The 27,744-nt window shown below is 36.8% G+C and overlaps 3 protein-coding genes across 3 annotated transcripts in view; all 3 read left to right on the top strand.

Annotated features, from left to right (window-relative positions):
* Window positions 1-27,744, top strand: part of coch (coagulation factor C homolog, cochlin (Limulus polyphemus)) — a 76,695-nt gene that overhangs the window by 30,389 nt on the left and 18,562 nt on the right. The gene's annotated exons all lie outside the window — the stretch shown is intronic.
* Window positions 108-8,649, top strand: g2e3 (G2/M-phase specific E3 ubiquitin protein ligase). Its single transcript, XM_079633569.1, has 14 exons — window positions 108-596; window positions 735-832; window positions 1,387-1,488; window positions 1,570-1,694; window positions 3,595-3,757; window positions 3,847-3,953; window positions 4,222-4,338; window positions 4,449-4,573; window positions 4,793-4,901; window positions 5,210-5,511; window positions 5,644-5,825; window positions 5,939-6,111; window positions 6,802-7,013; window positions 7,527-8,649. Exons 1-14 carry the CDS (start codon window positions 536-538, stop codon window positions 7,772-7,774), a joined length of 2,124 nt encoding a protein of 707 aa, XP_079489695.1. The 5' UTR covers window positions 108-535; the 3' UTR covers window positions 7,775-8,649.
* scfd1 (sec1 family domain containing 1) lies at window positions 8,491-27,682 on the top strand. Its single transcript, XM_079633570.1, has 25 exons — window positions 8,491-8,847; window positions 9,789-9,859; window positions 9,985-10,073; window positions 10,146-10,236; window positions 10,346-10,468; window positions 10,631-10,718; window positions 10,811-10,900; window positions 12,240-12,295; window positions 12,784-12,869; window positions 13,152-13,251; window positions 14,710-14,849; window positions 15,677-15,767; window positions 15,853-15,926; window positions 17,010-17,091; window positions 17,212-17,308; window positions 20,589-20,659; window positions 22,177-22,256; window positions 22,381-22,443; window positions 22,528-22,603; window positions 23,996-24,049; window positions 25,919-25,971; window positions 26,298-26,331; window positions 26,656-26,721; window positions 26,804-26,872; window positions 27,473-27,682. Exons 1-25 carry the CDS (start codon window positions 8,817-8,819, stop codon window positions 27,494-27,496), a joined length of 1,899 nt encoding a protein of 632 aa, XP_079489696.1. The 5' UTR covers window positions 8,491-8,816; the 3' UTR covers window positions 27,497-27,682.

Raw genomic sequence — 27,744 nt, 5'->3', positions numbered from 1 at the left:
TGGGACTTGTACCTCATAAACCATATTTCCAAAAAAATCTAACTTCAAAAACTAACGGTACTTCTTCTTCTTCTTCTTCTAAAAAAAAAAACTTCTCCTGCGCTTTTACTTTTATTTTGTAGAATAAACGGAAGTTGCGCAGTGCGCGACAACCGCACCGTTTCCGCAGTACAGAGACCCTCCCACAGGAAATCTCAGTTTTGATTTGAATTCAACCAACCAAACGCAAGCAGGGGCGGATTTCACGTTCAGGGGGAATTTTAAATTTGTATCATGCTATTTACACTCTCACACACACACAAACGACTATAATATAGCGTTAATTATATTAAAAACCAGACAACATAGGAGTATGTGTTTTAATCTTAAGGAGTGAAAAAACTAGATGAAGGTCGTGAAAAGTGGATCTAATGGCGATTACTGAACTAGCCAAACCAGTAGCAACAGAACGCTAATTAAAAAGCTCTTTAAATCGCCATTTTAAAATTTCGTAAAGTTTTACTCCATGGACGATGCCTATTAACGTTACACAACAATGAAAGCGATGAAAGAGGAGACTACTGAAATAAAACAGATCAACGACGACAAAGACCTCAGTAAGTTGCTTTTCTTTCAAGTTTAACGTGGCAACAAATTTCTTTGTCATTATAACAATGATCCGATAAGTAACGTTACCTATGCACCAGAATATTTATTTACAATCTCGTCAACTGAATTTAGTGTCTGTCATTTAGTTTGTAGTCTTTGTAAGAGGTGCGACAACATTCCAGAGAAGTATGGGGAGAAGATCACCCTCCAACAGCACAACCTGACTGTCCACTATTTCTGTCTGGTAAGAAATCGCCAATTTCTTGACATTCAATGACATTTTAACGTCAGTCTTTGGTTTTTATAGTTGTCTGAGTGACGTGTATACTGACAACTCTTATTGCAACCATGGCCATCGACGTCTAACGTTATTTCTGTTACCTTTTTCAGACGTTGATGTGTGTTTGTGTAACACATTTCATTTTGGAGTCTCTTTTTTTCTATTTAGACTATTTTCCACACAACTTTTTTTTTATCTATTAAATTTGACTCCTGCCACTACCCCAGTTTAATGATAAAAAAAAAACTACCCTAGCCTAGATGATCACAGAAACCTTTATACTTGGTTATTTCTATGTTCTGTCAGACACAAACCTTTTATGGTAATGCAGAATACCACACCCTCCTTATTGTATTTAATTCAGACTGTTTTCAAACAGGAAAGTTTTTAACTTCAAAATCTAGTTAACAGCTTTATTTTTTTATTATTATGTAGAGGAATTGTAAAAGACATCACCAAAATTAATCCATAATTAATGCATAAAAGTGAGTCAATTATTCGTCTATATAATTTTACAGCTGATGTCCAGTGGAATATGTCAGAGAGGGGAGGAGGATGAAGATGTCCATGGCTTTCTCGTGGGTGACATAAACAAGGAGATCCGCAGATCTTCGAGGCTGGTAAATACACATTTGACTGTTGACGTTCCATTTAATTACCTCAGAAATGTATCTGATTCTATATCACTGTTTGACTTGCAGAGGTGCACGCACTGCAAAAAGGTCGGTGCATCAGTCGGATGTTCCATCAAAAGCTGTCGGCAAATGGTCCACATGCCTTGTGGAGTAGAGCAGGAGTTTGTTTTCCAGTTTACTGACTTGTTTCCGTAAGTGTCTCTGGTGATATGCAAAAAAGTTTGATTTAAAGGGGTCATGACATGGTTTTTTTTATTTTATTATTATTATGTTCCCTTAGGTGCAATTATAGTATTACTATAGTTTTTTTTACAAAAAAACTTTTAAAATGTAGTGATTTATGACCTTTTCCCACCCTGTTTCTCATCCTCTGATTCAAACAGTCTGTTTTGGGGGTGTTTCCCCTTTAAGAGTTCAGTGTTAACGCCCACTGTTATGATTGGCTAACGTCAGTGCCTATGCATCAATTATTATCCCCCCAGCCAGAACATTTGTGGATTCGGCGTATTTAAAAAGTAGTTTAAAGTTTTAAATACATTACTTACAGTTTGCGTCGTCGTTGTTGAGCCCAGAATAGTCGGCACGGACTTATCTTTGAGCAACAGTTTTCTGGCAAAGCCAGCATCATTTTGGGATTTGTTCTCAAAACAGTCATCCTTCAAATGTATAGAACAAACGCTTAAACTAACACTGCCGTGACTGAGACGTCCGCAAAAAATAAAGTGCATCCATTTTTCCCTGACGTCTGGATCTTTCGCAGCGTATTCAAAGATGTTTTGAATAATTTCCCTGTACACAGACCCACTCCGTCGACTGAACACTTGTGAGGCGCGTGGGCGCGTCGACTGAACACTTGTGAGGCGCGTGGGCGCGACAATGATACGAAATGAGCGTAGTTGCCTTGCGCTTTAAGCGTAGTTGTCTTGTGCTGGAGGCGGTCTATATGCAAACGCTGGTACGTCACTTGGTACCGTGACGTCACTTCTTACCATGGATCCAGAACGAGCTGTATTTAGAGCTTGATTAAATAAATGATTCGTTTATAATGGGGAGGACGTCTTAAGCTATGAAACTTGCAGGACGTTTTAATGGTACAAAGACCTCTTATATACCAAAAGATCAAGGCAAATTTGGTTTCTCGTGTCATGACCCCTTTAAAAAAAAAATATATATATATATATATACCGTACATTTTATTTCATTTTCAGTTTTTCAGCAATAGAGTGGTGCAGGGATGGTGTATTTTTGTTGGCCAACTCGGAAGTTAGCGTCACACTGGTTCCCTTGACAAAAACCCAATACAATTTGAATTATTGCTGAAAATAAGGTCTGTAACTAACAAAAGCTTATGATTCTTACGTTTTGTTCCTTTTTGAAATTCTTAGCAAATTAACATAACTTTTTATAATTTTTGAAGCGTAAATACCATCGCTAGAAGTCAAAAGCTAAACATAAGCTATAAACGAACTGCACCACGGTTGCATAAACTCAGCGTCACCATCACTAAGCTCTTTAAGAGCATTTTCCCTTAAAGTTCCAGTTATAATAGTTTTGAACTACTCTAAACATAACAAAGCTAGTGCTGCTTAATGTCCCTGACAGTAAAAGCTTAAAAAAAATCACAAGGTGGTATTTCTGATGTATTTTATCTCGTAGAATAAAACATGAAAATATCTTGAGCTTGTTCACCACAGACATTATTTCAGGCATGTAACCAAAAACCCATTGACTTCGGGACGATGGAACCAGAAGTGGTAAAATGCTAACTCATTTTCGGCTTATGGCCTAAAAATGTCACCCCTGCCCTGCAGCACTCGATTACTCCTGTCTTCAGTGTCTCATGCTCATCCTTCAGAAATAATTCAAATATGCTGATCTGCTAACATTTCTGTTTTGTAGGACCTGTGATCTTTTATAACATTATAAATGTCTTTACTGTCACCTTTTTTTTTTTTTTTTTACTAAAACAAAATCAATATCTTTCAATATTTCACCTTAATGACCCTAAACTTTTGAATGGTTGTGTAATTTCTTTTAAATTTCCAATAATTCCGTTTTTCAGGCTTCTCATCTCTGGTATTTGTTTTGCAGGTCTTTCTGTAAAAAACATGCACCTAGCCAGTCCTGCGTCTCCAGCCCCAGTCTGCCCCTCTCCTGCTCCATCTGTCTTGAGCCCATTGAATCTGTCCTCTCCTACAATGTCATCAAGTGTCCTGCGTGTCATGGAAGCTGGTTTCACAGGGATTGTGTACAGGTAATTGTGCCACAAATTCAAACATATTAAAAAAAGATGAAGATCTGGAATTAGAAATTTAAGTCTGGTTTTTCACTGTTATGTTCCAGCATTATGCACACAGTGCTGCCAAATTTTTCTTCAAATGCACACTATGCAATAACAAGGACCAGTTTCAGCAGGAAATGCTCAGAATGGGAATATATATTCCAGAGCGGTAAATACAATTTATTTCCTTCTAATATTGATTTGAGTGATTTAAGTTTGAGTGAAAAATATATTCTCATTGGCTTGGACTGCCAGCAGTGAAGTATGCATGTGTATATATGTAAAATATTTAAAAAATGTAAATAACTTTTTATGTGTGTGTGTGTGTGTGTGTGTGTGCATGCGTGTATTTCTTTTCCCACATCTCAAGACAATAAGTTATAAATATTTATTCATTTTCCATTACTATATATGTTAATATATTGTATATTTTTCAGGGATGCATCATGGGAACTAGAGGAAAATGCATATGGAGAGTTGCTGCAAGTGTACCAGCACTGTGATGCTGTAAAGTGTCTTAGTCACAAAGGTCGTAAACACAGCTGCCAGTCAGGGTAATTTCAGCATTTTATTCAGTCATTCTAAAATAGTGAAATGGATTGTCGGGTTGTTTTTGAAAAGGATTCTAACTATCATTAAAATTACAAACGCCTTTACTTCACAGGTTGTTTGAAATTGTTCGTTGTAAGTTGTGTGGATCCAGGGGAACTCATCGAAAGTGCTCCAACATTAGGCATTACGACACCGATTGGGTTTGTGCTGACTGTAAAGCTGCTGTTGAGGAAAACAGTAAGCTCTCTAAACTATAATATCTTTTTATTGATAAATAATAAATTAATATCTGCTTATTTTGTAGAATTATTCCAAATGTACATACTTCACCTTTTGTAAACTGCCTTTTATTATGTTTTTGTTATGTATTATGCTTTTATTATGTACATATGAAAGCGCTATATAAATGCCTCATTCTATTCTATGTGTTTTTTTGTTTTGTTTTGTTTTTCTCAGAGTCGGTGCAATTGCCAAACCATGTTGAATCACCACTGGCTATAAGGCAAGAGAGAAAGAGGCTGTTTAAAAACATCTCTGACTTTCACTCTTCACTCATCACTAAAAGGTACTTGCCTAATCAATAGAATCTGGGTTGAGTCGGAAATGTTCTGGGTTGTTTATAAGTTCATGTCTCTGGACCGTTATACCAAAGAGTATATATGTTATAAAGATAATATATTATTATTATAGACAGTTATAATTATTATTGTTCCTTTAGATGATTGAATTCAGTTTCTTCACCACCATCAACATAACACCTAAACCCAACATCCATTAATTCCATGGGGTTGCAGCACTCTATCCCTTGAATCATAATTTTTGCTTTATTTTGAGCACCTTTCCTGAAAATGTGAAATATTCCTTGTTTTCTAGGCAGCGTGTGCCAGCCACTTCTCCAGAGGTCTTAATGGATCTGGCCTGTCAGATATCACTGCAGCAGTCCACAGAGGTGCTAGTGGGAGATGATGATGGGGTGATGGAAGCAGCTCTGCAGGTTCTGCGGCAAAGTGACTTTAATCCCTGCTGTGCACTTTCTGTGAAATTCTCCAAAGATAAACTGAACAACAACATTATGAATCGGCGTCGCTTTCTCAGACGCCTTGTTTCGAAGCTGCAGATGTCCGAAATCTTTGAGGGACCTGATGGAGTTAAAAACCTGGCTCTGAACTCAAAAGGTAGAACAGATTCTTTAATTCAAGCTCCTTTTAATTTCCTTTTCTTGAAAATGTACCATTCCTGACTAATACAGTGCCTGACAACTTAGGTGACCTTAAAAACTAACAATTGTTCTGTGTGACTGTGAACAGCTCTGAGGGATGATCTCTACTTTGAAGTCGGCAGTCTGTTAGCCCTCTCTTTGATTCACGGAGGTCCTCCCGTGGGCTTCTTCTCTCCGGCCCTCTACCATAGTCTGTTCAATTACCCCACAAACTACAGGCCTACTTTACAAGACCTCGGAGACACTGCTTTTGCACACAAAATCAGACAGGTGAGTTATATTGTTCTTCCATTGTGCTTTAAAACTGCTGTTGCATTGAGACACAGGATTACAATGAACCGAACGATTGTTGTACACCTGCTAAACTCTGAATGCACTTTTAGATTGCAGAAGCAAACTCAAAGAAGGAGCTGAGACATGCAATGCAGTCAGCGTCACAATACCTGGAAGCAGCAGGCTGCTGGCGAAAGATCAGCAAACTCTCTGAGAAGGATATGTTGGTGGAAGATGTACTAAATTTCTACCTGATCATCAGACTACAGCTGCCTCTGCAGAGGTTGGTACCCTAAACTGCCTGTGCTACATATATTTTAACATTTATAAAACAATTATACATATTTGATTTAGTATGAATGCATTAAATGTATTGGTAAAAGTGGCAGCAAAAACATTTTAAATGTTATATGAGATTTCTATTAATTCTGTAATAAATGCTGTTCTTTTTTAACTTTCAATTCATCTTAGGATTCTAAAAATAAAAAAAACATTTACATCTATGAATTTAGCAGACGCTTTTATCCAAAGTGACTTAAAATAGAGTATAAAAAATATGTCAGAGCCAGCTAAATTCAGTATACAATACCACATTTATTAGAAAGCTAGATTTGGAAACAAGCTAGAGCAGAGGAGAGCAAAGCATTTTTTCTTTTTTTGCAAGTGCATTGCTTTAGTATCACCGTTTTCACGGAAATAAGCAGCAAAACTGTATTCATTGATAATAAGAAATGTTTCTAGAGCAGCGAATCAACATATTAGAATGATCTAGTAAAACAGAAAACACTTATTTGAAATTGTAAGAATGTTTCACAATATTACTGTTTTACTGTATTTTTGATCAAATATATGCACTGTCGGTGAGCATAAAACCCCAAGTTTTTAAATGGTAGTGTATACAGTTATTTTGTACAATGCCTATTTTTTTCCACACTAAGTAAATGCTCACTTATTTGCTTGTTTATATTGCCAGATTTCGTGAAGGTTTGAGGACCCTAGGTCTGTTTGAGCAGGTTCAGATGTGTGCAGAGTCTTTCTATTCAGTCTTCTGTGGGCCTGTGGAGAGGCTGACGGCTGAATCCGTCATGGAGCTCTTTACTGCCCGCTTTTCAGAGGAAAAAGAGCAACAAGCAAAAGAAAACACAACAATAAACTATTGGAAACAGTTTCTGCAGGAGTGTGACGGTATGTTTGCTTCAAAATATGTTATTGTATGTTGGTAGAATTTAGATTCTTAGGTAGATCATAAAATCTATAATAATAGAAAATGACATTTAAAGTTCTCATGAAATCAAAATTGACCCTATTTACTTTAGCACACATTACTGGTCTTAAAGTGAACAATTAATCCGTGCAAGATAATACACAGATTTTTTTTTTTTTATCATGGTTATCTTTAATCAAAGTCTGAAAAGTTATTTCTGGAAAAAGTCCATTCTGGAATGGCTTTCCATCAGTTTGGAACGCTTAACCAATCACCTCCAACCATTAGTCTGCTATGAGCGAGAGAGATAAAATATATAAAATAAAATTGTTTATAAAATAAAACCCTGCCCTCTATTCAATATTCCGTTTCACTTGACAATACGTCATAGCACTAAAGTAAAATCTGTTGCTTCTTCCGGTTCACGGGACTTTAAGATGTGTTCGAAAACAATCTTTTATTTGCATGATCTTAACCCTTTCCCTGTTTTCCAGAGGGTCGGTGTGCAGCATCACTTGAGGACATCCTAACATTCGCCACTGCTGCAGATTTGGTTCCGTCCATTGGATTCAAACCCACCCCGTCTATTTCATTCTTCAGCTCACCAGACCCCTCATGTGCCTTTCCCCAGAGCCACTGTGATGCCAATCATCTCATGCTGCCCATACTACCCTCTTATGAGCTCTTCAAGAAACATTTGGATTACGCAGTGTGTCAGTTCTCAGTTATGCAGGCCATTTAAAAAAAAACATCATCTCCTAACTGGATATTTCAGTAGATTTATGGTGTATTTACCTAATGATCTACAATGATGCTCAAAGTCTATTTATTTTGTATATATATATGTATATGGTATTTTTCAACCTAACTCACATTAGCATTAATTGATCATAGTTGCTCCTCATTTTATTCACCAGTAGTCTGATAAACCCAGGTGTTAACTCTTCACAGTTATGCAGCAGTACATTAGAATCACTCAACAGAGAAGAAAGACAATTTGACAGCTTTGCTTTGAGCCGTTCAACACGATTGGGGAATCAACTACAAATCAATACATGTTCTACTACACAATCTTAGAAGTGATACGTTTGTCTGTTCTTTGTATATTCCCAAAAAAAATTGTGTAGGCTTATGTAAGTGCATGCATTAACTTGAATGTGTAGCTCATAAATGGTTTAGGAGCTGATTTTATCAGCCACACACTTTTTTTTAGCTAGTAGTATTTCCAAAGATTAAACTCTTACGTAGATAATGTTTTGTGTTCTTCTGAATAGCATTCTTATTTAGCAGTGATTTTGTTTTTTCATACAAAAACAGTTCACAATAACAAGGTTGCAATTTCCTGGTAGCCACAAGATGGTGCAATTTCAAGTTCATTTTGCCAGACAATAGCTGACTGCTCCCACCACATATAATTAGTTGTTAATGAGTTAAAATTAGCTTACTGTTAGTGCCAGAGAGCCATGTTAGAATCATACAAAAGCATGTATGCATTTGTTTTTGAGTAGTTTTCATTTATCCTTATGTAGTTTTAGACTGCATGATAACTTATTAAACTTTTTACTTTTGTTACCTGCAGTTTCCCCCATTGTCTTTATTAAATTATTGTGGACCTTTAATTGATGGCATATTTTTTTAATGAATAGTGTATTTTTTCACCCAGTATGATTGGTTGAAAAATGCATTTCCCAATAACTCATGCCATTGATCATCTGTCAGCGTGCGCGTTTTTGCATACGGGTCGCCACGTCACCCTCGCAGTCGTCACTGCATAAACAGTAAAGATGGCGGCCTCCATCCGGGAAAAACAGACAGGTCTGTTCATAAGTTTCAATTTATATTGAAACACTCAGTGCTGTTGATATTAATGTTTTTCACGCGTTAGTATTTATTTAAAACACATACAATAGTACCGAATACATAACAGCTGAAATTGTACAGTCCTGGCAGTGTAGCTGTGGATGCTAACCGTGTTGTTCATCTAGCAGCTGGTTAACATCAGATGGAAAGACTTATCCAGCATGAATAGTTAAAGCATTTGTGCTTTGATTACTACGTACAGTCAACCAGCTCGTTTATGAAATCTACAGCTATTCATATCCCTTTTACCTTTCAGAAGGAACCCATTATTTGATTTGACAAGCTAGCTAAACTCAGCGAAAACTATTAAGCTTCATATTTTGTGGTAGAGTATAGAGTATTTTGTTGTATAACTTAATCATGGTTAAACTTAATATGTTCATGGGTACAGTTTTTAATGCCTGGTGTTATTATTTTTACGGTTGTCATTGTCATTTATGGATATTGACAGTCGCTGTGAAGCTGCTACTATGTAAAATGTTATTCGTTTTAATGAATATGCAGTAGATTTTTTATTTTATTTTTAATGGGCACCGTGTGAACATTACACAAGTGTTCGCTACAAAAATGTTATTGTGTGTTGGTAGAATTTAGATTCATATGCATATAATAAAAGTATGATAATAGAATATTGACTATGTAAAATGTTATTCGTCATAATGAATATGTAGTACATTATTTGTTGTTTAAAATAATATAGGCTAATTCTGAAAATGATGTGTTTCTGGTATAATACTGCTAACGTATGTAGGTATCAGCAATTTATCTTTTATTAAAATTATTTGTTTACGAACTCAGTCCTTTAAATCACAAACAAGTATATTTGTCCGTTTGTGATATTTTAAATAGTGATAGAAGTGATTTAAAATATACATTTTTCATGTTTTTATTTTCAGCTGCTCTGAAGCGAATGCTTAACTTCAATGCGCCACCCCTGAAAAACACAGCATCTGAGCCGGTATGGAAGGTAAGTCTACACAACAAACACCTTGGTTTTCCCTCAACCTCTATGCAGTGCTTTTTAAACAAGACTCAGTGATGCTTTTATAGTTATAATTTGCATGCACACTCACCCTTTGCAATTCTTGTTAGGTACTTATTTACGATCGCTTTGGCCAAGATATCATATCGCCTCTGCTGTCTGTGAAAGAGTTACGAGACATGGGCATCACTCTGCACCTGTGAGTGACTTTTTCTTTTTAAATCGGTGATTTAATTAGATTGATTTTTTACATTTTGTTTGTTTCCTGTAGCTTGTTGCACTCAGACCGCGACCCCATTCCAGATGTTCCTGCCGTTTACTTTGTAATGCCCACAGAGGAGAACGTTGACAGGATATGTCAAGTAAATATGTTAACTAAACAACTAAATTAGTGTTTTTGTCAGTCCCATTCCAGGAAAATTTATGAAGATCACACTATTACAAAACTAATGGTTATTTTCACCATCACAGGACTTACGAAACCAATTATACGAGTCCTACTGTTTGAACTTCATCTCCGCAATCTCCAGAAGCAAGTTGGAGGACATAGCAAGTGCTGCTCTAACAGCTAATGCTGTAAACCAGGTGACCAAAGTAAGTCAAACACATTTATTCATTGTGAATGTTAGTTGTAAATTCGATTCAGTTTCCTAGAGCTTTTAACTCCTGCTAGAGCTCTATGAATTCCTGAAGAAAGGCATAATAACATACTTTTATTGTGCAGTTCAAATATTAGACTGTTCTGTCCCTCCTCAGGTATTTGATCAATATTTGAACTTCATCACACTTGAAGATGATATGTTCATTCTCTGCAATCAAAACAAAGAACACATCTCCTATCATGGTAAGCTGCTAGACTGTTTTCAAATATTGACTTTTCATTTAATTTGTAATCTAAACAAAGTTATTAATAATGCTACTGTTCTGTCCCCTCAGCAATTAATAAGCCAGATATCATGGACACAGACATGGAGGGCATAATGGACACAATAGTGGATAGTCTCTTCTGCTTCTTTGTCACTCTTGGTAAATAATGACAAATATTTTCATCCTTTCATGCACATATACTGCCATGCCATGTTTGGGGTCAGTAATTAAAAAAAATAATAATAATTTTGAAAGAAGTCTCTTCTGCTCACAAATGCTGCATTTATTTGATCATAACGTAACTGTAAAATTGTTAAATATTATTACAATTTAAAATAACTGTTTTTATTTTAATATATTTTAAAGTGTACCACCGGTAACTTAATACTGTGATGACAAAGCTAAAAAAAAAAAGAGCAGCCAGTCTTTAGTGTCACATGATCCTTCATTGATCATTCTAATATGCTGATTTGCTGCTCTAGAAACATTTCTATTAATATCAATTTTAAAAGCAGTTATTTGATGAATAGGAAATTTAAAGAACAGCATTCATTTGAAACAGAAATATTTCTGTAACATTATATATGTCTTAACCATCATTTTTGATCAATTTAATGGTTCTTTGTTGAATAAAAGTATTACTTTTTTAATTAAAAAAAAATCTTACTGACCCTAAACTTTTGAACAGTATTGTATTGTAAATAATGACTTGTGAGTTAGAAGCATTTATTTGAGTTTATAAGATTTCTGTGCCAATATCAGCAACAAATGAAATGGCATAAATAATGGTTAATGATTCCCAATCCCTCCCTTTGGGCCAGACATGAAATTCCCAGCACTAACTCAGTGTTAGTGAGTGTTTGTTTACACTCTTGAGGTGAATCGGACAACAAATTACTTCTAGATGTCTGCATATTAAGCTGGCCTAGGACAAAATATTGTAACATCCCAAAAAAATACCACCCTTCACCTTTAAAGATGCTTTAGCACAGAAATGGAAAATACTCCATTTTTTCCTTTCTCCCTAAATCTTATGTGCTAAGACACAATCCTTTCCTCATATGGGGATATTCGTTTCTTTATAATCCATCTGAACTCTAATAAGGCAGAGTTCTTTCATGGTACATTAAGTATTTTACTAAGACCTGATATTTAATCATAATTAAAGAGCCGTTTTTATACTAATTCTCACATTACAGCCATTAGTTTAACTCTCAACTGTCATAAAGAGCCACTGGGTGGCAGAACCTTCCTAATGTTGTTCTGTATATTGCTCAAAGGACAAAAACACGTAGATATGCATTGAATATTTCATTTAGGTCTATTTACATACTACATGAGTACTAGAATTGTATATGGCAGAAACTTCACAATAAGTACATTGATCAAGCCTGTATTGTTGTTTTTGAAATGTGATTATGTGTGTCTTGGGAGCCTGTGAGCAGATATTTAATGCACCCTCCTATTGGCAGAACAGTGAGCTTTCCTGTTATCATAGGTGCTGTCCCAATAATCCGATGTCCAAGAGGGAATGCTGCCGAAATGGTAGCCGTGGTAAGAGACCCACTGCTCTGTTTTTTTTTTAATGTTCCTCAATTTCTTTTTAAACAGACCGAGACACCTTTGTTTACTCCTGCTCAGTAAAGAGGGGTTCACGAATTGAAAAATAGAGTATTACAGAATGGCTGTGGTCAAATGACCACCTCAACCCCTACATAATCTCTTTGTTGCAGTGCATTTGTACATTTTATACAGTTTATGTGCACAGCGTGCAAACTGATACAGTCGCTTAATTCAGTTTCACTGATGGTACAGAATTCTTCTTTGTTCCGTATGTGGGACTCAGTCCAACCTTGGCTCGCTTTCACTAGAGTGCTGAACTTTCAGATGATTAGTTTCAGCGAAAGAATGTCTCACTGTAATATGAGACAAAATTAACACCTGTCGCTCAGGTTATTGGATTAATTTATTTTATACATATTGTACAACTCGTTTCTACTGGAAATATTATAATATGTTGATTTAACACTTTTTCATCACAGAAACTTGACAAGAAACTGAGAGAGAATCTGCGAGATGCTCGTAACAGCCTGTTCACCGGAGACACCATGGGCACTGGCCAGTTCAGGTGGAGCAAAAACACACTCGCACACCCCATGCAACTGATGTGAAGAGAATATGTATATTAGTTTTAGCCATAAGTCTCTGTAAAGTATTTAGGCTATTTATTATTGTTATAAAAGCATAATCCAAGACACAAATCTTGATGGATGGATAGACAGACAGATGGATAAATAGACTAACAGACTCTGCTATACTAGGACATCTTAAGAAAGATGTGGAATCTAGAGACATGTTTAAGTTTTGGGCCATAAAAAATCTCCCATCTTTCCCTCCACCTCTCCCACAGCTTCCAGAGGCCGCTGTTTGTTCTTGCCGATCGGAACTTGGATCTAGCAACTCCTCTCCACCACACATGGACGTATCAGGCTCTCATTCATGATGTGCTGGTGAGCAGAACCTAAAATATCCTTACATGACCCACAATTAATACTCCTTTTTTTTCTACTAGTGTTAATGTATTTTGTTTCCCCCCTAAATGGAAACTTCAAATAGTTTCAAGTTGTGGCATATGGAAAGATGAAGTTAATGCAGTTATCATATGATAAAGGGGTTTCATGAAATGTGGAATGTACGTGCTGGGTTGCTTTTTGTGCCAGTGATCATTAATCATTTAGGTATTTTGTTCCACCGTCTCAAAAATGCTTTTCTCAACTCCCTGTATGGCAGCAGTGCTCTGCCATGCTAAAGGGAATTTTATTCTGTGTGCAGTGCTGCTCAAAAGTTTACACACCCCTTGCAGAATCAACATTTTAACAAAATAAGAGGGATCATGCAAAAATGAATGTCCTGAATATTATATTTTACATAATAGATGTTTACATATAGGCCTAGTCCACAACTACAAGACAAAAAAATAGCTGAATTTATAAAAATGACCCCAGTCAAAAGTTTACGCAGCTTTAATTCTTAATATGGTGAGTCGTTGTGATAGTTGTTCACGAGTCCCTTGTTTGTCCTGAGCAGTTAAACTGTTGTAAAATGTCCAGGTCCCTAAAATTCTTCAGTTTTCCCAGATCTTTTGCATATTTGAACCTTTCCAGCAATGACTGTATTGCTGTAATGTGATTTTGAGATCCATTTTTTCACACTGAGGACAATTGAGGGACTCAAACACAACTATTAAAAAAGGTTCAATCATTCACTGATGTTGCAGAAGGAAACAGAATGCATTAAGAGCCGAGGGGTTAAAACTTTTGAACAGGTTGAAGATGTCCAATTACTTTTCATTTAGTACTGCACTTCAGAAGCAACAGAAATTACATGTTTCCCGGAAGACAAAATAAGTACAATTTACCCTGATCTTCGAATTCAAAAAGTTTTCACCCCCTGGCTCTTAATGCATCGTGCTTCCTTCTGGAACATCAGTGAATGTTTGAACCTTTTTTTAATAATTGTCCTCAGTGAGAACTGTGAAAATATGGATCTCAAAATCATACAGTCCCCACTAGGAAGGGTTCAAATATGCAAAAGATGCTGGTAAACTGAAGAATGTTTGGGACCTGGAGAATTTTTCTGAAGAAAATCAGGCAGTTAAACTGCTCAGGACAAACAAGCGACTCATGAACAACCATAAAAAAAAACACAAAAAAAAACAGTCATGGATCATCCATAATGACAAACAGTATTAAGAATCAAGGGTACGTAAACTTTTGAACGGGGTCATTTTTATAAATTCAGCCATTTTTTGTATGTAAACATCTTATTCAGGACGGTACTTAAAAAAAAACATGCAATTTTTATGATCCCTCTTATTTTGTTAAAATTATTCACATTTTCACAGATTCTGCAAGGGGTTTTGATTCAGTTCTGTTGCCTTGCCTAACCAACATTATTCCCTATGTCAGGACTTTCACCTGAACCGGGTCAGTGTGGATGAGTCTCAAGGGTCAGAGGCCAGCCCAGCAGGAGCTCGACCTAAAAAGAAAAACAAGAAGAGCTATGATCTCATTGCCGCTGACAGATTTTGGCAAAAACACAAAGGAAGGTAAATATCTACTGTTGATAAAAATCATGTATCCAAATTAAGGTAATTATTGTTCATTTAACAAATGTTTTTAATAGTTTTTTCTTTCTTCAAGCATTTAGTATCTATTCTAAATATAATCCAGTCATCAGTTTAATAGATTTCAATCAAATCAGAATGTGTAATAATGTGTCTGATGGAAGTGCGTTTGACTTACTTTTCTACATTTTGCTAATAAGTTTCCAGAGACCTTATTCTGTCCTAGGTTTTAAATAAGTGATAGTTCACCCAAAAAGGAAATGTGTCATCATTTACTCACCCTCATGTCATTCCAAACTTGTATGACTTGTATTCCTTTTTTTTTTTTTTTTCAATATAATGGAAGTCAGTGGGCAACATACATTTTCTTACCAACATTCTTCAAAATATTTTTTGTGTTCCACAGAGAAAGAGAAAAGTCATACAGGTTTTTAATGACAAACAATACAAAGGGTAAATTATGACAGAATTTTATTGGGTGAACTATCCCTTTAAGGACATTTAATAAACCAACTGTACTGGAAAACGCGTAAATGCTTGATAGGAAAGTATTCCTAGTTGTCTTAATTCACTCAACTGGTTTGGGCAGATGTCACAGTGTTCAATAATATTTAAGAACATTTGCTAGTGTTTTTAATTTTTGCAAAATTGCATCAGTTCTGTGTTTTGGAAACTGTTTCAAACTGTCATTCCTGCTTTCAGGACTGTATCCGGCAGTTTATACAGATTTATTTACAACAGCTTAATGACAGTTATTTTTAGCCTCCTCTGCAGAAAAGCATTTAATTGATTTCTGTGCACCATTTCAGTCCGTTCCCTGAGGTTGCAGAAGCCGTGCAGGAGGAACTGGATACATATCGAGCCCAAGAGGATGAGGTTAAACACCTCAAGAGCATCATGGTTGGTTGATAAGGCTGATGCTAAATTATAAATGAAAGAATTGTTGCATGCTGGTTAACACGGATAAATGTGGTTTTCTTCAAAGGGCTTAGAAGGGGAGGATGATGGAGCCATTAGTATGTTGTCAGATAACACTGCCAAACTTACCTCAGCCGTCAGGTAAGTTCCTTGTACTATGAAATAATCGTGTATTTTTGCGTGAAGTACCAGTATGATGTATTGAACATGTTAATTATTAACATGTGCATATTAATTTTGATGTATTTTTTAAATGCCATAAATATTTTTATAATATTTAGAAAATATTTATATAAATAATATAAATTACAAGCATACTATACAAATACTATTTATATAAATGATAATATATTTTGCTTATGATTTAAAATCTGCTAAGGGTTTAAAAATGTAAAAAATAAATGTAACAAATCATGTAAAAATGTCTCGTCTTTTATTGAAAAATTAAACAACATTTTATTAAACTTTTATAATTACCTTAATCTTTGAAACAACTGAAAAGATAGTGATTAAACTACATTTAATAAAAAAAAAATCACCTGTCAAGTTTATAATATATATTACATCAGCATATGAGAGTCAAAATGGGCGTCTACAGGGACTCATCCCAAGATCGCTTATTTAAAGTTCATCTATTGCCGAATATTGCATAGTTCGTGGATAAAAATGTCTGTCAAATCCAACGCATTGAATGATGTGAAGTTGTGAAGTTTTTCATTCAGTTCCCTAATCATTCTGAGTAAACTTTAGCAAGGGAAGAATACATTTATACTCATGTGCTTTATGCATTATGCACGTTATCGTCTATAACAGACAGCATGTTGAAGACGTTCAGGACGCCATTTTCTCCCTCTTCTCGGAGAGCAATGATGCATTCAAAACTTCTGGTAGTGTGAGTTTTCCAGGAAACACGTGTACTCGCTAGACCTTTGCTTCTCGTAAATACTACTGTGTATTATTTACATGCATTTTATGATCGTGATATTTAAATTATGTGGGTTTGGAAACAGATGGATAACATTTTAACATTTTAGTTAACATATTTAAATATATTTCAGTTTTGAAATATATCATTATATAATCTAATTACATCCAGTACTTGTCTCATATTGCAATAGATCTGTTATACATATGTATTAGTCATTGCAGGGCCTACCGTTGAACCCCTGCCTGACCCTACGCGTATAGAGTAGGATAACAGCATGCTCTTCTCTCTCTAAACAGTTCTCTTCCTGAGCTCCTGGAAAAGAAGAGACTGATTGACCTCCACACCAATGTTGCCACAGCGGTTTTGGACCACATCAAGGTCAGTGCTCAATGAGAAAAATGTTTTTCATCTCTTAGGTTACATTTTCTCAGCACATTATATTATTTCTGCGAGGTAGAGTTGCATATTTTTCTTCTAAATTTGCCTGTCTGTCTTTAGAGCCGTAAGCTTGATGTGTACTTCGAGTACGAAGAGAAGCTTATGAGCAAATCCACGCTCGATAAATCCCTGCTGGACATTATCAGTGATCCTGATGGTGAGTCTTCCTTATGTTAAACATTCAAGGCTAATAGTCTCATCAGTTCCATCTCAGATCTGTGATAATGAACCTTAAGCCCTATTTGGACTGGATTAGTTTCATACAGGGAGGTGGGGTGATAAAAGATCTATCAAAGCTTGTCTGTGATTTTTAATCTTGTCCGAATTGGCCATATCAGTAATATTTCCACAGCTCCACATGAACTCCTCTCTGAGTTTGGGTCACTTATTAACATGCATTTGGGAAGGCAACATGCATCTTCCCAAACTTGTAATGAGCGGTTCTAAAGCTGCTGTTGTCAGCAAGAGAAGCTTTAAAGGTTCCCATCTTAAATATTATATATTTTTTATTTTGTTTTGATAATAGTAATTTTGGTCCCACTTTATATTAGGCGGTGAAGTAACATTTAAATAAATAATTTGTTACAATACACTTATTGTGTACATGCATGTTTTTACATTGTACTTATGTTTAAAAATACCTGCATATAATTACGTCTGTAATTAATTTCTGTAATGATATCTATAATTACACTGTTGAGCCTTCCCTTACCCTTAAACCTACCCATACCACCAAACCTGTCCCATTTTACCCATATCCCACCTCAATAGGAGCACAAGCGTTTTGCAAAACAACATGGACACATTAAGTACATTGTACTTATGTTTTTTATATAAGTAGTACATTGTAGTTAAAGACACTTAATATAAAGTGTGACCATCATTTTTATTAGATTTTTCCCCGTATCATGCAGCCTTACATTAAAGTGTCTTTTAGTTATATACAATTCCCTGTAGAAATGCCCACAGGTAAAAACAATCCCATGTGAACTGTCATGCAAATAAATAAGCTGGCAGTAACATCTGATAGGATGAGCCCTGCCCAAAGCCATTGTAAAATATGCATATTGGTGACTGCACATTAATTGAATTTTATGCCACCAGCACAAGTTGCTACAAACCAATAATAATACTGCTAGGTAATAGTAATAATATTGATGATGACAATAATAAGATCTTTGATTAATATGTGGCTTGGCAATCATGACAAACTACACATTCCAGGGTACCCGCGGGGTCTTAAAAGCATTGAAAAAGTCTTAAATTTGATCATCTCAAATTAAGGCCTTAAAAGCCTTGAATTTGGTAAACAAAGTCTTGAATTTCGTTACAAAGGTCTTATATTTTTTTGCTTTTCCTACGATTAAGTTCATACCGTAACAAAATTAACTGTTACTAATGTAGGCTAATTAAAAATTCATGCAGCGTTGAGTGCACCTTCATCCGCGCTTCTTCAGCAGTGTAGAGCGCGCGCGCATGGTTGCCAGATACTATTCATTCAAACCCCAAATCAGAGCTTTTCTGTTAAAAGAACATATTTTCTACACGGTCTTTTCAATAGTATCTGGCAACCATGCGCGCGCACGCGCTCTACTGCTGAAGAAGCGCGGATTATCTGAAAACACAGACAAGCTGGAGTTCAGCGATCTTTATTTGAGATTTTCTACTTAAATTAAAGTGTCATTCAGTCGGTCTGTGTTCTGTCACGAGCCGCTTGCGCTGTTTGTGCGACTAAATCTGCGATCAAAAGTGTTTTTAATGTAGATCATATTATACGAGCAAGAATGCAATGTTTCCCGAATATCCACACGATTTCAAATGTGACATTGATTTTATACAACAGTTAAAAAACAACAAAAGGATAACATTAAGTGATTTACTGCATAAAACAGTATAGTCAGGCTCATTGCTCTATTTTGCAACGAAATCTGTGGCTTTGAACGAATCGTGAGATTCAATGAATGAACGACTCGATGACTCGCTCATAAAGACCGTGAGTTACCGCCACCTACTGGCTATTTTAATATACTATTTTTATTAATATTAAACGTTTTTTAACATTGCATATTTATTGAACATTGTTTTATTTAAAGCATTATTTATGTTTAAAAGGTATTATAAAGGTAAAAAATTTAATGGAAAAATGTATTAAAGGGGGCAAATATTGTCCCTTAATGGAAAAGGTGTGACTGCAGTCTAAGTGGAAGAGAGGGGGTACCAGGGGGTACGGCACTCAAAAACATAGGAGAACCACGGAACTTAGGAAAAGGGATGTGTAGAATTGCACAAGTGCTACTGCTAAAGAGTGCAGTGTCAATTTCTCATAAGCTTAATTGAATGGCCTAGAGAGAATAATTATGACATTTTCTGTCTAAAGACTACATATAAAATAGCTACCTAAAGTAACTGCAGTTTGACTAAAAGTAATGACTAAAAGTTTGCATTAATAAGCATTTTCGTCTGAAGATGAAGACTAAGACTGAATCAAGAATGGCTGCCAAAATTAACACTGGCCTACACACACGTGCTCACTACAACAGTGTTGCGTATGTATTTAATATGACTGATCATTTAAATAAAATGTTTTATTTAATTCAAGTAGGCTACATGTACATAATTATTTTCTAGGGTTTAAAATTTATACAGATTTGACATTTTCCCCTCATACTTATGTTGGAATCGGTACGAAGTTGGCATTGAATTTCATTTGAAATGGTATTAAAAAGGTCTTAAAAAGCCTTGAATTTAAGCTGGAGGATCCTGGGGGTACCCTGACATTCTGCCTGACTAAACCCCATAATTGTGGTAAAATCTCTGTAACGCTTGGCCTCAAGTGGCTTATTGCTTTAATAAGCCTTGACTTGTCAGATGCTCTTTGAGCTTGACCGTAATCCAAACACCACTATATCCCTCAAAGCATGGCATACTGCCTTACTGTCATAAAATTTTGTTTTACCAAGAACAGCCCCATCCTGAGAGATCAAACAAAACTAATTGAATGAGTAACTCATACCCCCTTCCTCTAATGAGAGCCTATCCCACCCCTCATCCTCATCCAGTCATTTTTCCAGCTTAGCGGACTGAAATGCATCACATCCCTAGAGGGATGCGGCCCGCTTTAAAGGCTCTCTGTGATGCTACCACAGGACGGGATTTGTTTTCTCTCCTGCCAGCATTGTGAGGTTTCAAGAGGACACTGTTTCTTAATCTCCACAGGGTCCTCTGTTGGTTCATGGGTTTTCTTATGAGTACACAGGAATGGCCATCTACTATAATAATGATAGTGATCAGGTTTTTCTTTTTTTTTCAAATGATACACAATGCTTTATTGTTCCGATGAGCGCAATGATTGTTTTAACAAACTCCACTAGTTCTTGAATTTAAAGTAACTGTATGAATTTACATGATGACTGTATAAATGTTGTTCTTATCGGTAGCTGGAACAGCAGAGGATAAGATGAGGCTGTTTCTGATCTACTACATAACTTCCCAGCAGCCGCCATCTGAGGTAAGGCCCCACACCACCACGGTCATGATCAAGTAATTATCATAATAAACTATATCCCGTACGAAACTTCACAGATCATAGCAACCTTAAAGGAATAATCTGGGTTCAGTACAAGTTAAGTTTAGTGACAGCATTTGCAGCATAATATTGATTACCACTCAACAAAAGCGATCTGTGAGGCTTACTTTCTAAGGAAGCACTGACTAAAAAAATTCTGTTAAAAATTGTGTATTAATTAAGCAGTGAAGTTGTGCTTGTCATTTTAAGCGTAATGTTGTCATGACAACAAAACAGTAAAAATTGGATATAATTGGAACACTCATTTGTTCACAATAAAATAATGTATGTAACTATGCAGATCTTGTGGCTGTACTATTGAAACAATAGGTATTTTAATATGTATGGGTTGGCACCTTTTATTTCCTTTGTGCATCACTTTTACCCAAATTTTTGCTTCTTTTTGTCCCCCCTTTTTTTTAAAGAAAATGCAGGACAAGTTGAAATAAATTTTTGTGATAATCAACATTATGCTACAAACGATGTCGAAAGAGCTTAACTTGTACTGAACCCAGGATACTCTTTTAAGAGTACTAGATAAATAATCCTAAAACGTAGGTTCGAGGATGACTGTGGTGGGCTACCCTGATGTGCACTTTCGGTAACACCACAGTTTATTATAATCAGTGGCAAATGCATGGATTTCATTGTTTGGGGACACATGGAGCCAAAAACATTCTGTCCATTTCCTATGAAGCTCGGCCCGGGTTCTTAAACTGTACTTTCAGAGTCTGTCTTCAAAAGCCTTGTTGTTCTTTGGGACACACGCAGCGCAGATTTGAGGAACACTGACACCCTTTGATGCCACGGCCAAGTGTTATTACTCTTGTACCTTGATAAAGCAGGATTGTTTAGCTAATGGCAAGATCTCTTCTGTGGGATGGTTCTTAAACGGCCATACAAATGAAAGTTTTGAGTTCTTGTGTACACTTCCGACGCGAGAGGACGGAACCGTGGGACCAAGCTGGGATGGACGATGTCCAAGTGACCACATTTCAACCCTGGAGAAAGCACACTGACCTGTGCTGACTGTCATTCTCTATTATGTTTATCAATGCAGGCTGTAAAAGCTTTGACTTTCCAGAAACAGAATGGTGTGCTTAGAGTTTGAACTATCTTTCCATGTCTTTTGGTATCCTTTCTTTCATCTGTGTCCTTGTGAACCAGCGTGGGTTATTGTTGGCTGAGTATTTGCTTAAACTTCAAAAACAGCCATTTTGGTGTTTGTTTTCTGAGGCTGTAATTAGGTTGGTGACATGAAAATGGCCCTCTCACTCATGTGGTATAGATGACTATGTCTCTAACAGGAATTAAATTTTCTCCTCACCCTGATGGATGCTTATGGCTTGTGAGCTATATGTCATCCTTCATTCTATGAAAACAGCTCCTCTTGAATGGTGGATTTTTGTTTTCATCTTTGAGAGTTCAGTGTTGAATAAAGACATTTGGTTCTTTTTTAGGCTGATCTAGAACAGTACAAGAAAGCCATGGTTGATGCAAGCTGCGACCTATCCTCACTTAACTACATAAAGCAGTGGAAGTAAGTTCTGGCCATTGTCAACAAACACACCATAACACGCTGTCACATTTGCCTAGTTACTACATTAAATTCAGCAGAAAGATGAGAACAGTAGTGTTGCAAACTAATATGACCTATTTTCCAGAGCTTTCACCAAGATGGCTGCAACACCAGCCAATTATGGGAGCACTGGAGTGAAACCAATGGGGTATGAGGCTACACCAAATTTAATTCTCAAAATGTGAATCCTTTTGTTGATGTGTTTTTAATGGAGTGGCCTGTCTTTTTTCAGACTGTTCTCAAGGGTGATGAACACTGGCTCCCAATTTGTGATGGAGGGGGTGAAAAATCTGGTCCTGAAACAACATGTGAGTATTATTACCACTTACACTTAAGGAAAAAAATAATTAACAAGCCATCCATATCTGCTTTGACTACCATGAGCTACATTTTATGATTTACACCTCAAATTGTGCCTCTTATTGAGGATGTGTGTGTTATAACCAGGGTGGAGAGTTCCTCAGAGACAGGGTCTCAAATGTAAAAAAGGGGCATCTCCTAGAAAGGCATCTCCATCTTTCACTATACATTTTATATGATCATTTCATAAATACAGTCTATGTCACGTCACCATGTTGGGCATTTTAATTGCCTAACAGCCTACATTTCACATAATAGGGCTGTAGATGGCACTTGGACTTAATTTAACCAACTATGATAGTTTCATCAAATGGTAAATCAATATGCAGTACATAAATAAGAGTAAATTGAACTACTTATCATTAATGCAACTTCTGGTGCTGCATAGTTTTCAGAGTACTTTGGATTAAATTCACATCTGATTTTTAAGTGACTGATTCAATTGTAAAATGAGACAACCCGCAGATCCAAATCGCTCCACAAATGCACATTCTTCTGTCCATTTGGACTATATTAACCAGTGTCTGGTTTCAGTTTTTAACAAAGGTGAATAGAAAAGAATACAGCTTTTAACCAATTTATGATGAATAAGACTGGGAAAATTCCACTCCACTTCAAATTGTCTAATTAAATTTTAGCTTGTTGTGCCACATCACATTTGGTTGGGGTATTATACATGTCACACCGGCATCAATAAATTATGTAATATTTTTATTTAATTGAATCAACTCCCTGAGAGAGCCATATATGGTCCACGGTTCTCGGTCGCTTTTGTAATTAGACTGTCTAGTCACAGTAATGAATGTGCTACTACTACTAAAATACACCTTGTATTTTATTTTTACTGTGAGCAGAATAATTGCAACACATAGAAATTTGAATGAATAGTATATAGAATTAATGAAATTAATAGTGGTTAGCCAGCAAGTGGTGTCAGAATGCCACTTTGTCTATCAAGTCTGAAGCAAGACGCAAACCCATAGCTAGCAACACATGGCAACAATATCTCGGACATTCTGACAGCTGATATGTAAAAATAAACAGGAATTTTCAGATTTTTGACAGATTTGTAACTGGTTTGTACACGTTGCCATATTGATTATATTTCAAGTGCATTTTGATTTATTGATCTCAATATTTTTGTTGATAATGATGATGGTTGAGAGAGGCACTTTTCAATATGAAAAAGGACACGGGCTTGAGCCTTCAGAATGACTGATTTTTTGGTATTTGTGGCTCTTGTATGATAAATTGCTTGTGATGTTTTTTATTTGTACGTTTCTTTTCTACGTTTTTTGGGGTTTATTTTGATTGTTAGATTTTTTTTTTCTCTCATATAGAACTTGCCGGTTACTCGCATCTTGGACAATTTGATGGAAATGAAGTCAAACCCGGTGAGCGCTCTTTGTCTGTTTCTCCATGTCCCTACATTGTTTTAACCTCTACCTCTTAAGCACAAATATTTAACATGTTTTGCTGCTATATTAGTATGAAACTCTTATAGTAATTAATATCTTTCCGATTGTTAGCTAAAAGTCTAAATCCAAAAATCTTTAAAGTCCATTGTGTCCAGTTTACACTTGTTATTGTGTATCACCAAGGCTGACTGCTTTACCTCCTACTGTGAATGAATGCATAAGACACTGCAGCGCTATGGGACACTGAATTTGTTCTGAACGGGGCACTGAAGAGGCTCTTTGAGTGTGCCGAGACTTCAATCCAGGCAATCTGAGCTGCACGGTTAATGCGAATGTCTCAGCCAGGGGAACACCTGCGGAGAGAGGGAGAGAGGGAGAGGGTTTCTAGTGAGCAAACCCGAAGCATGATGTATTAAGTTTCTAGGGCTAAGGGATTTGGAAGGAGTCCATTTGGGCTTTTCACCTTTGTGAGGCGAAACAGAGGTGCAAACCCCTTAGGTGCGCAGCACTAGGGGGCGTCTGTACAGAAGCCGAAGCTATTCCAGCAATAATTGGATTGTGTTCTACTAAGGTTTAAGGATCTCATTGTCTGCATATAAAGCATCAGTTATTTGAACACACTGGTGGTTTTCAAGTTATTGTTGGATCACCTTAAAGGAAAAATCTGCTTTGAAAATTTCTCCTGATGCTTTGAAATCAACTAGCTGCCGGCACAGTGTGGGGGGAATGATTAATGCTGAATTTTTTATATTCTTTTTTTTTTAATAAATGTGGAATTACCACAAAGGATATGATGTGGCAAATATTTGACAGCGCCCTCATAATAGGACTCTTCTCTATTTAGACATCTTGAATTCTCCCTAAGCACACTTCCAAGAACTATCCCGATGTGTTTTAAATATAAAACGCTGTAATGGAGACAGCTAACTAACATATAAGCTCTTGCAATCATTCACTTGTGTAACAGTGGCCTTTTTAGATTCCCCTTCTCGTACCTTGACATAAAGACCTTTTTTCCGTCTGAAACACCCTCAGGGTCCCTCTGATCTTCTCGGTCTTAAAAGCTGGGGTGGACAGATTGCCGTATCCCATTACCGACTGGAAATGCTTCCCCTTCACTGCCCATAAACCTGAATTGAACATAACCGTATTATCATTTTCTCAGCTACTGGAATTTCAGTGCCCTGCACAATACGGCTGTTGTTGGGGACACTGGGCAGCTGAGCACTTCAGAATCTCCTGCCTCCTCCATTTGTTAGATAGTCCTTGCAGATGGGCCTGTGCGACCAGGTTGCAATAGTATGTTCGGCTCTCACTATTAATACTAAGCTTTGCTACCCAGTGAGGGTAAACCGATAGCAGAAAAATCTAGAGCATTTTACCAGTTGGATGTGGAGTGGGGCTCTTCTTTCAGTGAGTTGACGGCGAAGCATTTCTTCCCAGAATTAAGTATGCACCAGAGCGCCAGGCCTGCCAGGCCGGGCTGACTGAGGTCCCGTGGGGGAAGAGACAGGCTTGGCCCATCCGATACAGAGGATGAGGAAGTAGGAGGCCATTGGCCCCTGCCTCAGAGACAGTTCTCCTCAATTTGTGTCAGGACTCTTCAAAGCAGAGAGATGATAATCTTGCTTTTTAAATCAAACTGGAGGACATTTTACTGTTTGAGGCTTCTGGTTCTCAGACGAATGGTTGCTGGGAAGCATTAGATCTTGATAATCATTTAATGTAGATAGATGAGGTGGTTTTTAGGGTGGTGATGTGGGGAGGGTGTGCCGAGTGTTATTTCATCCTTAATTTGCTTACGCGCTCTGTAATCCCTAATGTTATGTGTTGTGATTTTTGTAGGAGACTGATGACTACAGATACTTTGATCCCAAGATGCTTCGCGGAAGCGAGAGGTAGGACACTGAAGACGAAGACTAGGCTCCTTATATTTTCAAATGATACATCTCTGTGTTTGACTTGGTCCCACTGTATTTAAATATTATGTTAAAGGCATTTGATCCATGGAGGAATTCTAAATCGCTTGTGTCTTTATTACATATACATAAGGCAGTATTGAAGTTAGGTAAATAACGGATCTGCACATCCTTGCCAGAGCTGGAACTTTCCACTGAAAATATTTAGAATATAAGGAGATCTGTATTTTTTTCCCCCACAACTATTGGCTATTTTCACTCTCTGCCTGTGATGATGAATTAATCCTACCCTTTAACTCCCTCAGCTCCATTCCAAGGAACAAGAACCCTTTTCAAGAGGTGAGTATAAAAAACAATGGGGATATCTGATGGTTGTGATTTTGCACCATGAGGATGTTGATACGGTATCTTCACAGTTTGGCGCCCATGTGCTGTAACCTGGCTGGGTTAATGTTAGTCACAGATAGCCTTCTGTTCCTAGTGAAGATTAGGCCCTGCTGATGACAAAGTGAGTTGGAAGCACAGAGTGTCTGAGCTCACGTCTGTAGGAGGGCCAATTGAAATATTACAGGATTTTATTTAATACAAAGCATTTGTACAGTTTGTGTTGAAATTCACACATGATTAAGCTTGAACAACTGATGACAGATTTTGATTTCACAGGCCATCGTCTTTGTCGTTGGTGGAGGCAATTACATAGAGTATCAGAATCTTGTGGACTACACAAAGGTATGACTGCCCATTTTCAAATGTAAAATGTGCTACGAGAACTTGCTTATGAAGACGAGTGTAATGATTTTCTTCTCTTCAGGCCAAGCAAGGGAAGCGGGTTCTTTATGGCTGTAGTGAGCTTTTCAATGCTGCCCAGTTCATTAAACAGGTATGATCACTTCCCCTACAGCATAAACTGATAGGAAGTGCGTGTTATAAAAAAACAGGACATTTACATGCAACATTCAAGATGTCAGTCACGCGATTTGCGTCACACTTCAGTTGAAAGTACAAATTCATCAACACGTTTTCACGTACAAGGACAGAATTCTGTGAAAAATCAACTGCTCCGCGATCTATTGCTCTAAAATCCAACCGATTATCCCAGAGTTGGAGAGAACAACACTGCTTTGAGTGTCTTGGAATGCTTTTTGCTGCTTGAAGCAAATCTACGTTGTACTTTGTCTTAACAAAGTTGACACCAAGTCATAACGTGCCTTTCCCTCTGTAAATATTTTTTAAACATTTTGCCCAGTTTTTTTTTCCACATCAATTTCTTGTTAATATACTTTTACCGCTTTGCTCTGAGTGAAAATAAAGGGAGGGCTTCGTGTCTCGTTTTTCCCCAATTCTTCCTGTAGTCGTGAACTTATATGACACTGACTGTATGCTGAAAAATTATTCAGATGCAATCCTAGTTTTGTTTAAGTGTTAATGTGATTTTGTGGTATCAGAGCTTTTAAGACTAAACCCATTCATTTCTCCACAGCTCTCCCAGCTTGGTCAGAAATAGGAGGAGTGTAGAAGTCTAGTTATCCAGCCTTCTAGAAACTGGAATCAAGATCTCTTCAATTGTACTTCATTAAAACCTCTCTAACTTCTGAATCACTCTTATTCCATGTACTTTATACTGATTTCCTATACTATTTAATTCAATACTAAAGGTAACCGACAATAAAGTTTAACCGTCTCATGCACCAATTGCTCTTTGTTTTCCTTGTTTGAATCCACTTTGGGTAATCAGATGGAGATGTAGATATC

The sequence above is a fragment of the Phoxinus phoxinus genome (genome assembly GCF_949152265.1).
Source record: "Phoxinus phoxinus genome assembly, chromosome: 13".
Lineage (NCBI taxonomy): Eukaryota > Metazoa > Chordata > Actinopteri > Cypriniformes > Leuciscidae > Phoxinus > Phoxinus phoxinus.
This window is presented reverse-complemented; position numbering and strand designations above follow the sequence as displayed.

What these genes read in the sequence shown, in the direction of transcription:
- g2e3 (XM_079633569.1), top strand. Translation starts at nt 536, where the DNA reads ATGAAAGCGATGAAAGAGGAGACTACTGAAATAAAACAGATCAACGAC. An exon ending in CTGTCCACTATTTCTGTCTG is followed by an intron (nt 833 to 1,386) that starts GTAAGAAATCGC and finishes ATAATTTTACAG; the next exon opens with CTGATGTCCAGTGGAATATG. An exon ending in GTTTCTGCAGGAGTGTGACG is followed by an intron (nt 7,014 to 7,526) that starts GTATGTTTGCTT and finishes CCTGTTTTCCAG; the next exon opens with AGGGTCGGTGTGCAGCATCA.
- scfd1 (XM_079633570.1), top strand. Translation starts at nt 8,817, where the DNA reads ATGGCGGCCTCCATCCGGGAAAAACAGACAG. An exon ending in ACGTTGACAGGATATGTCAA is followed by an intron (nt 10,237 to 10,345) that starts GTAAATATGTTA and finishes TCACCATCACAG; the next exon opens with GACTTACGAAACCAATTATA. An exon ending in ACAAGAACCCTTTTCAAGAG is followed by an intron (nt 26,332 to 26,655) that starts GTGAGTATAAAA and finishes TTGATTTCACAG; the next exon opens with GCCATCGTCTTTGTCGTTGG.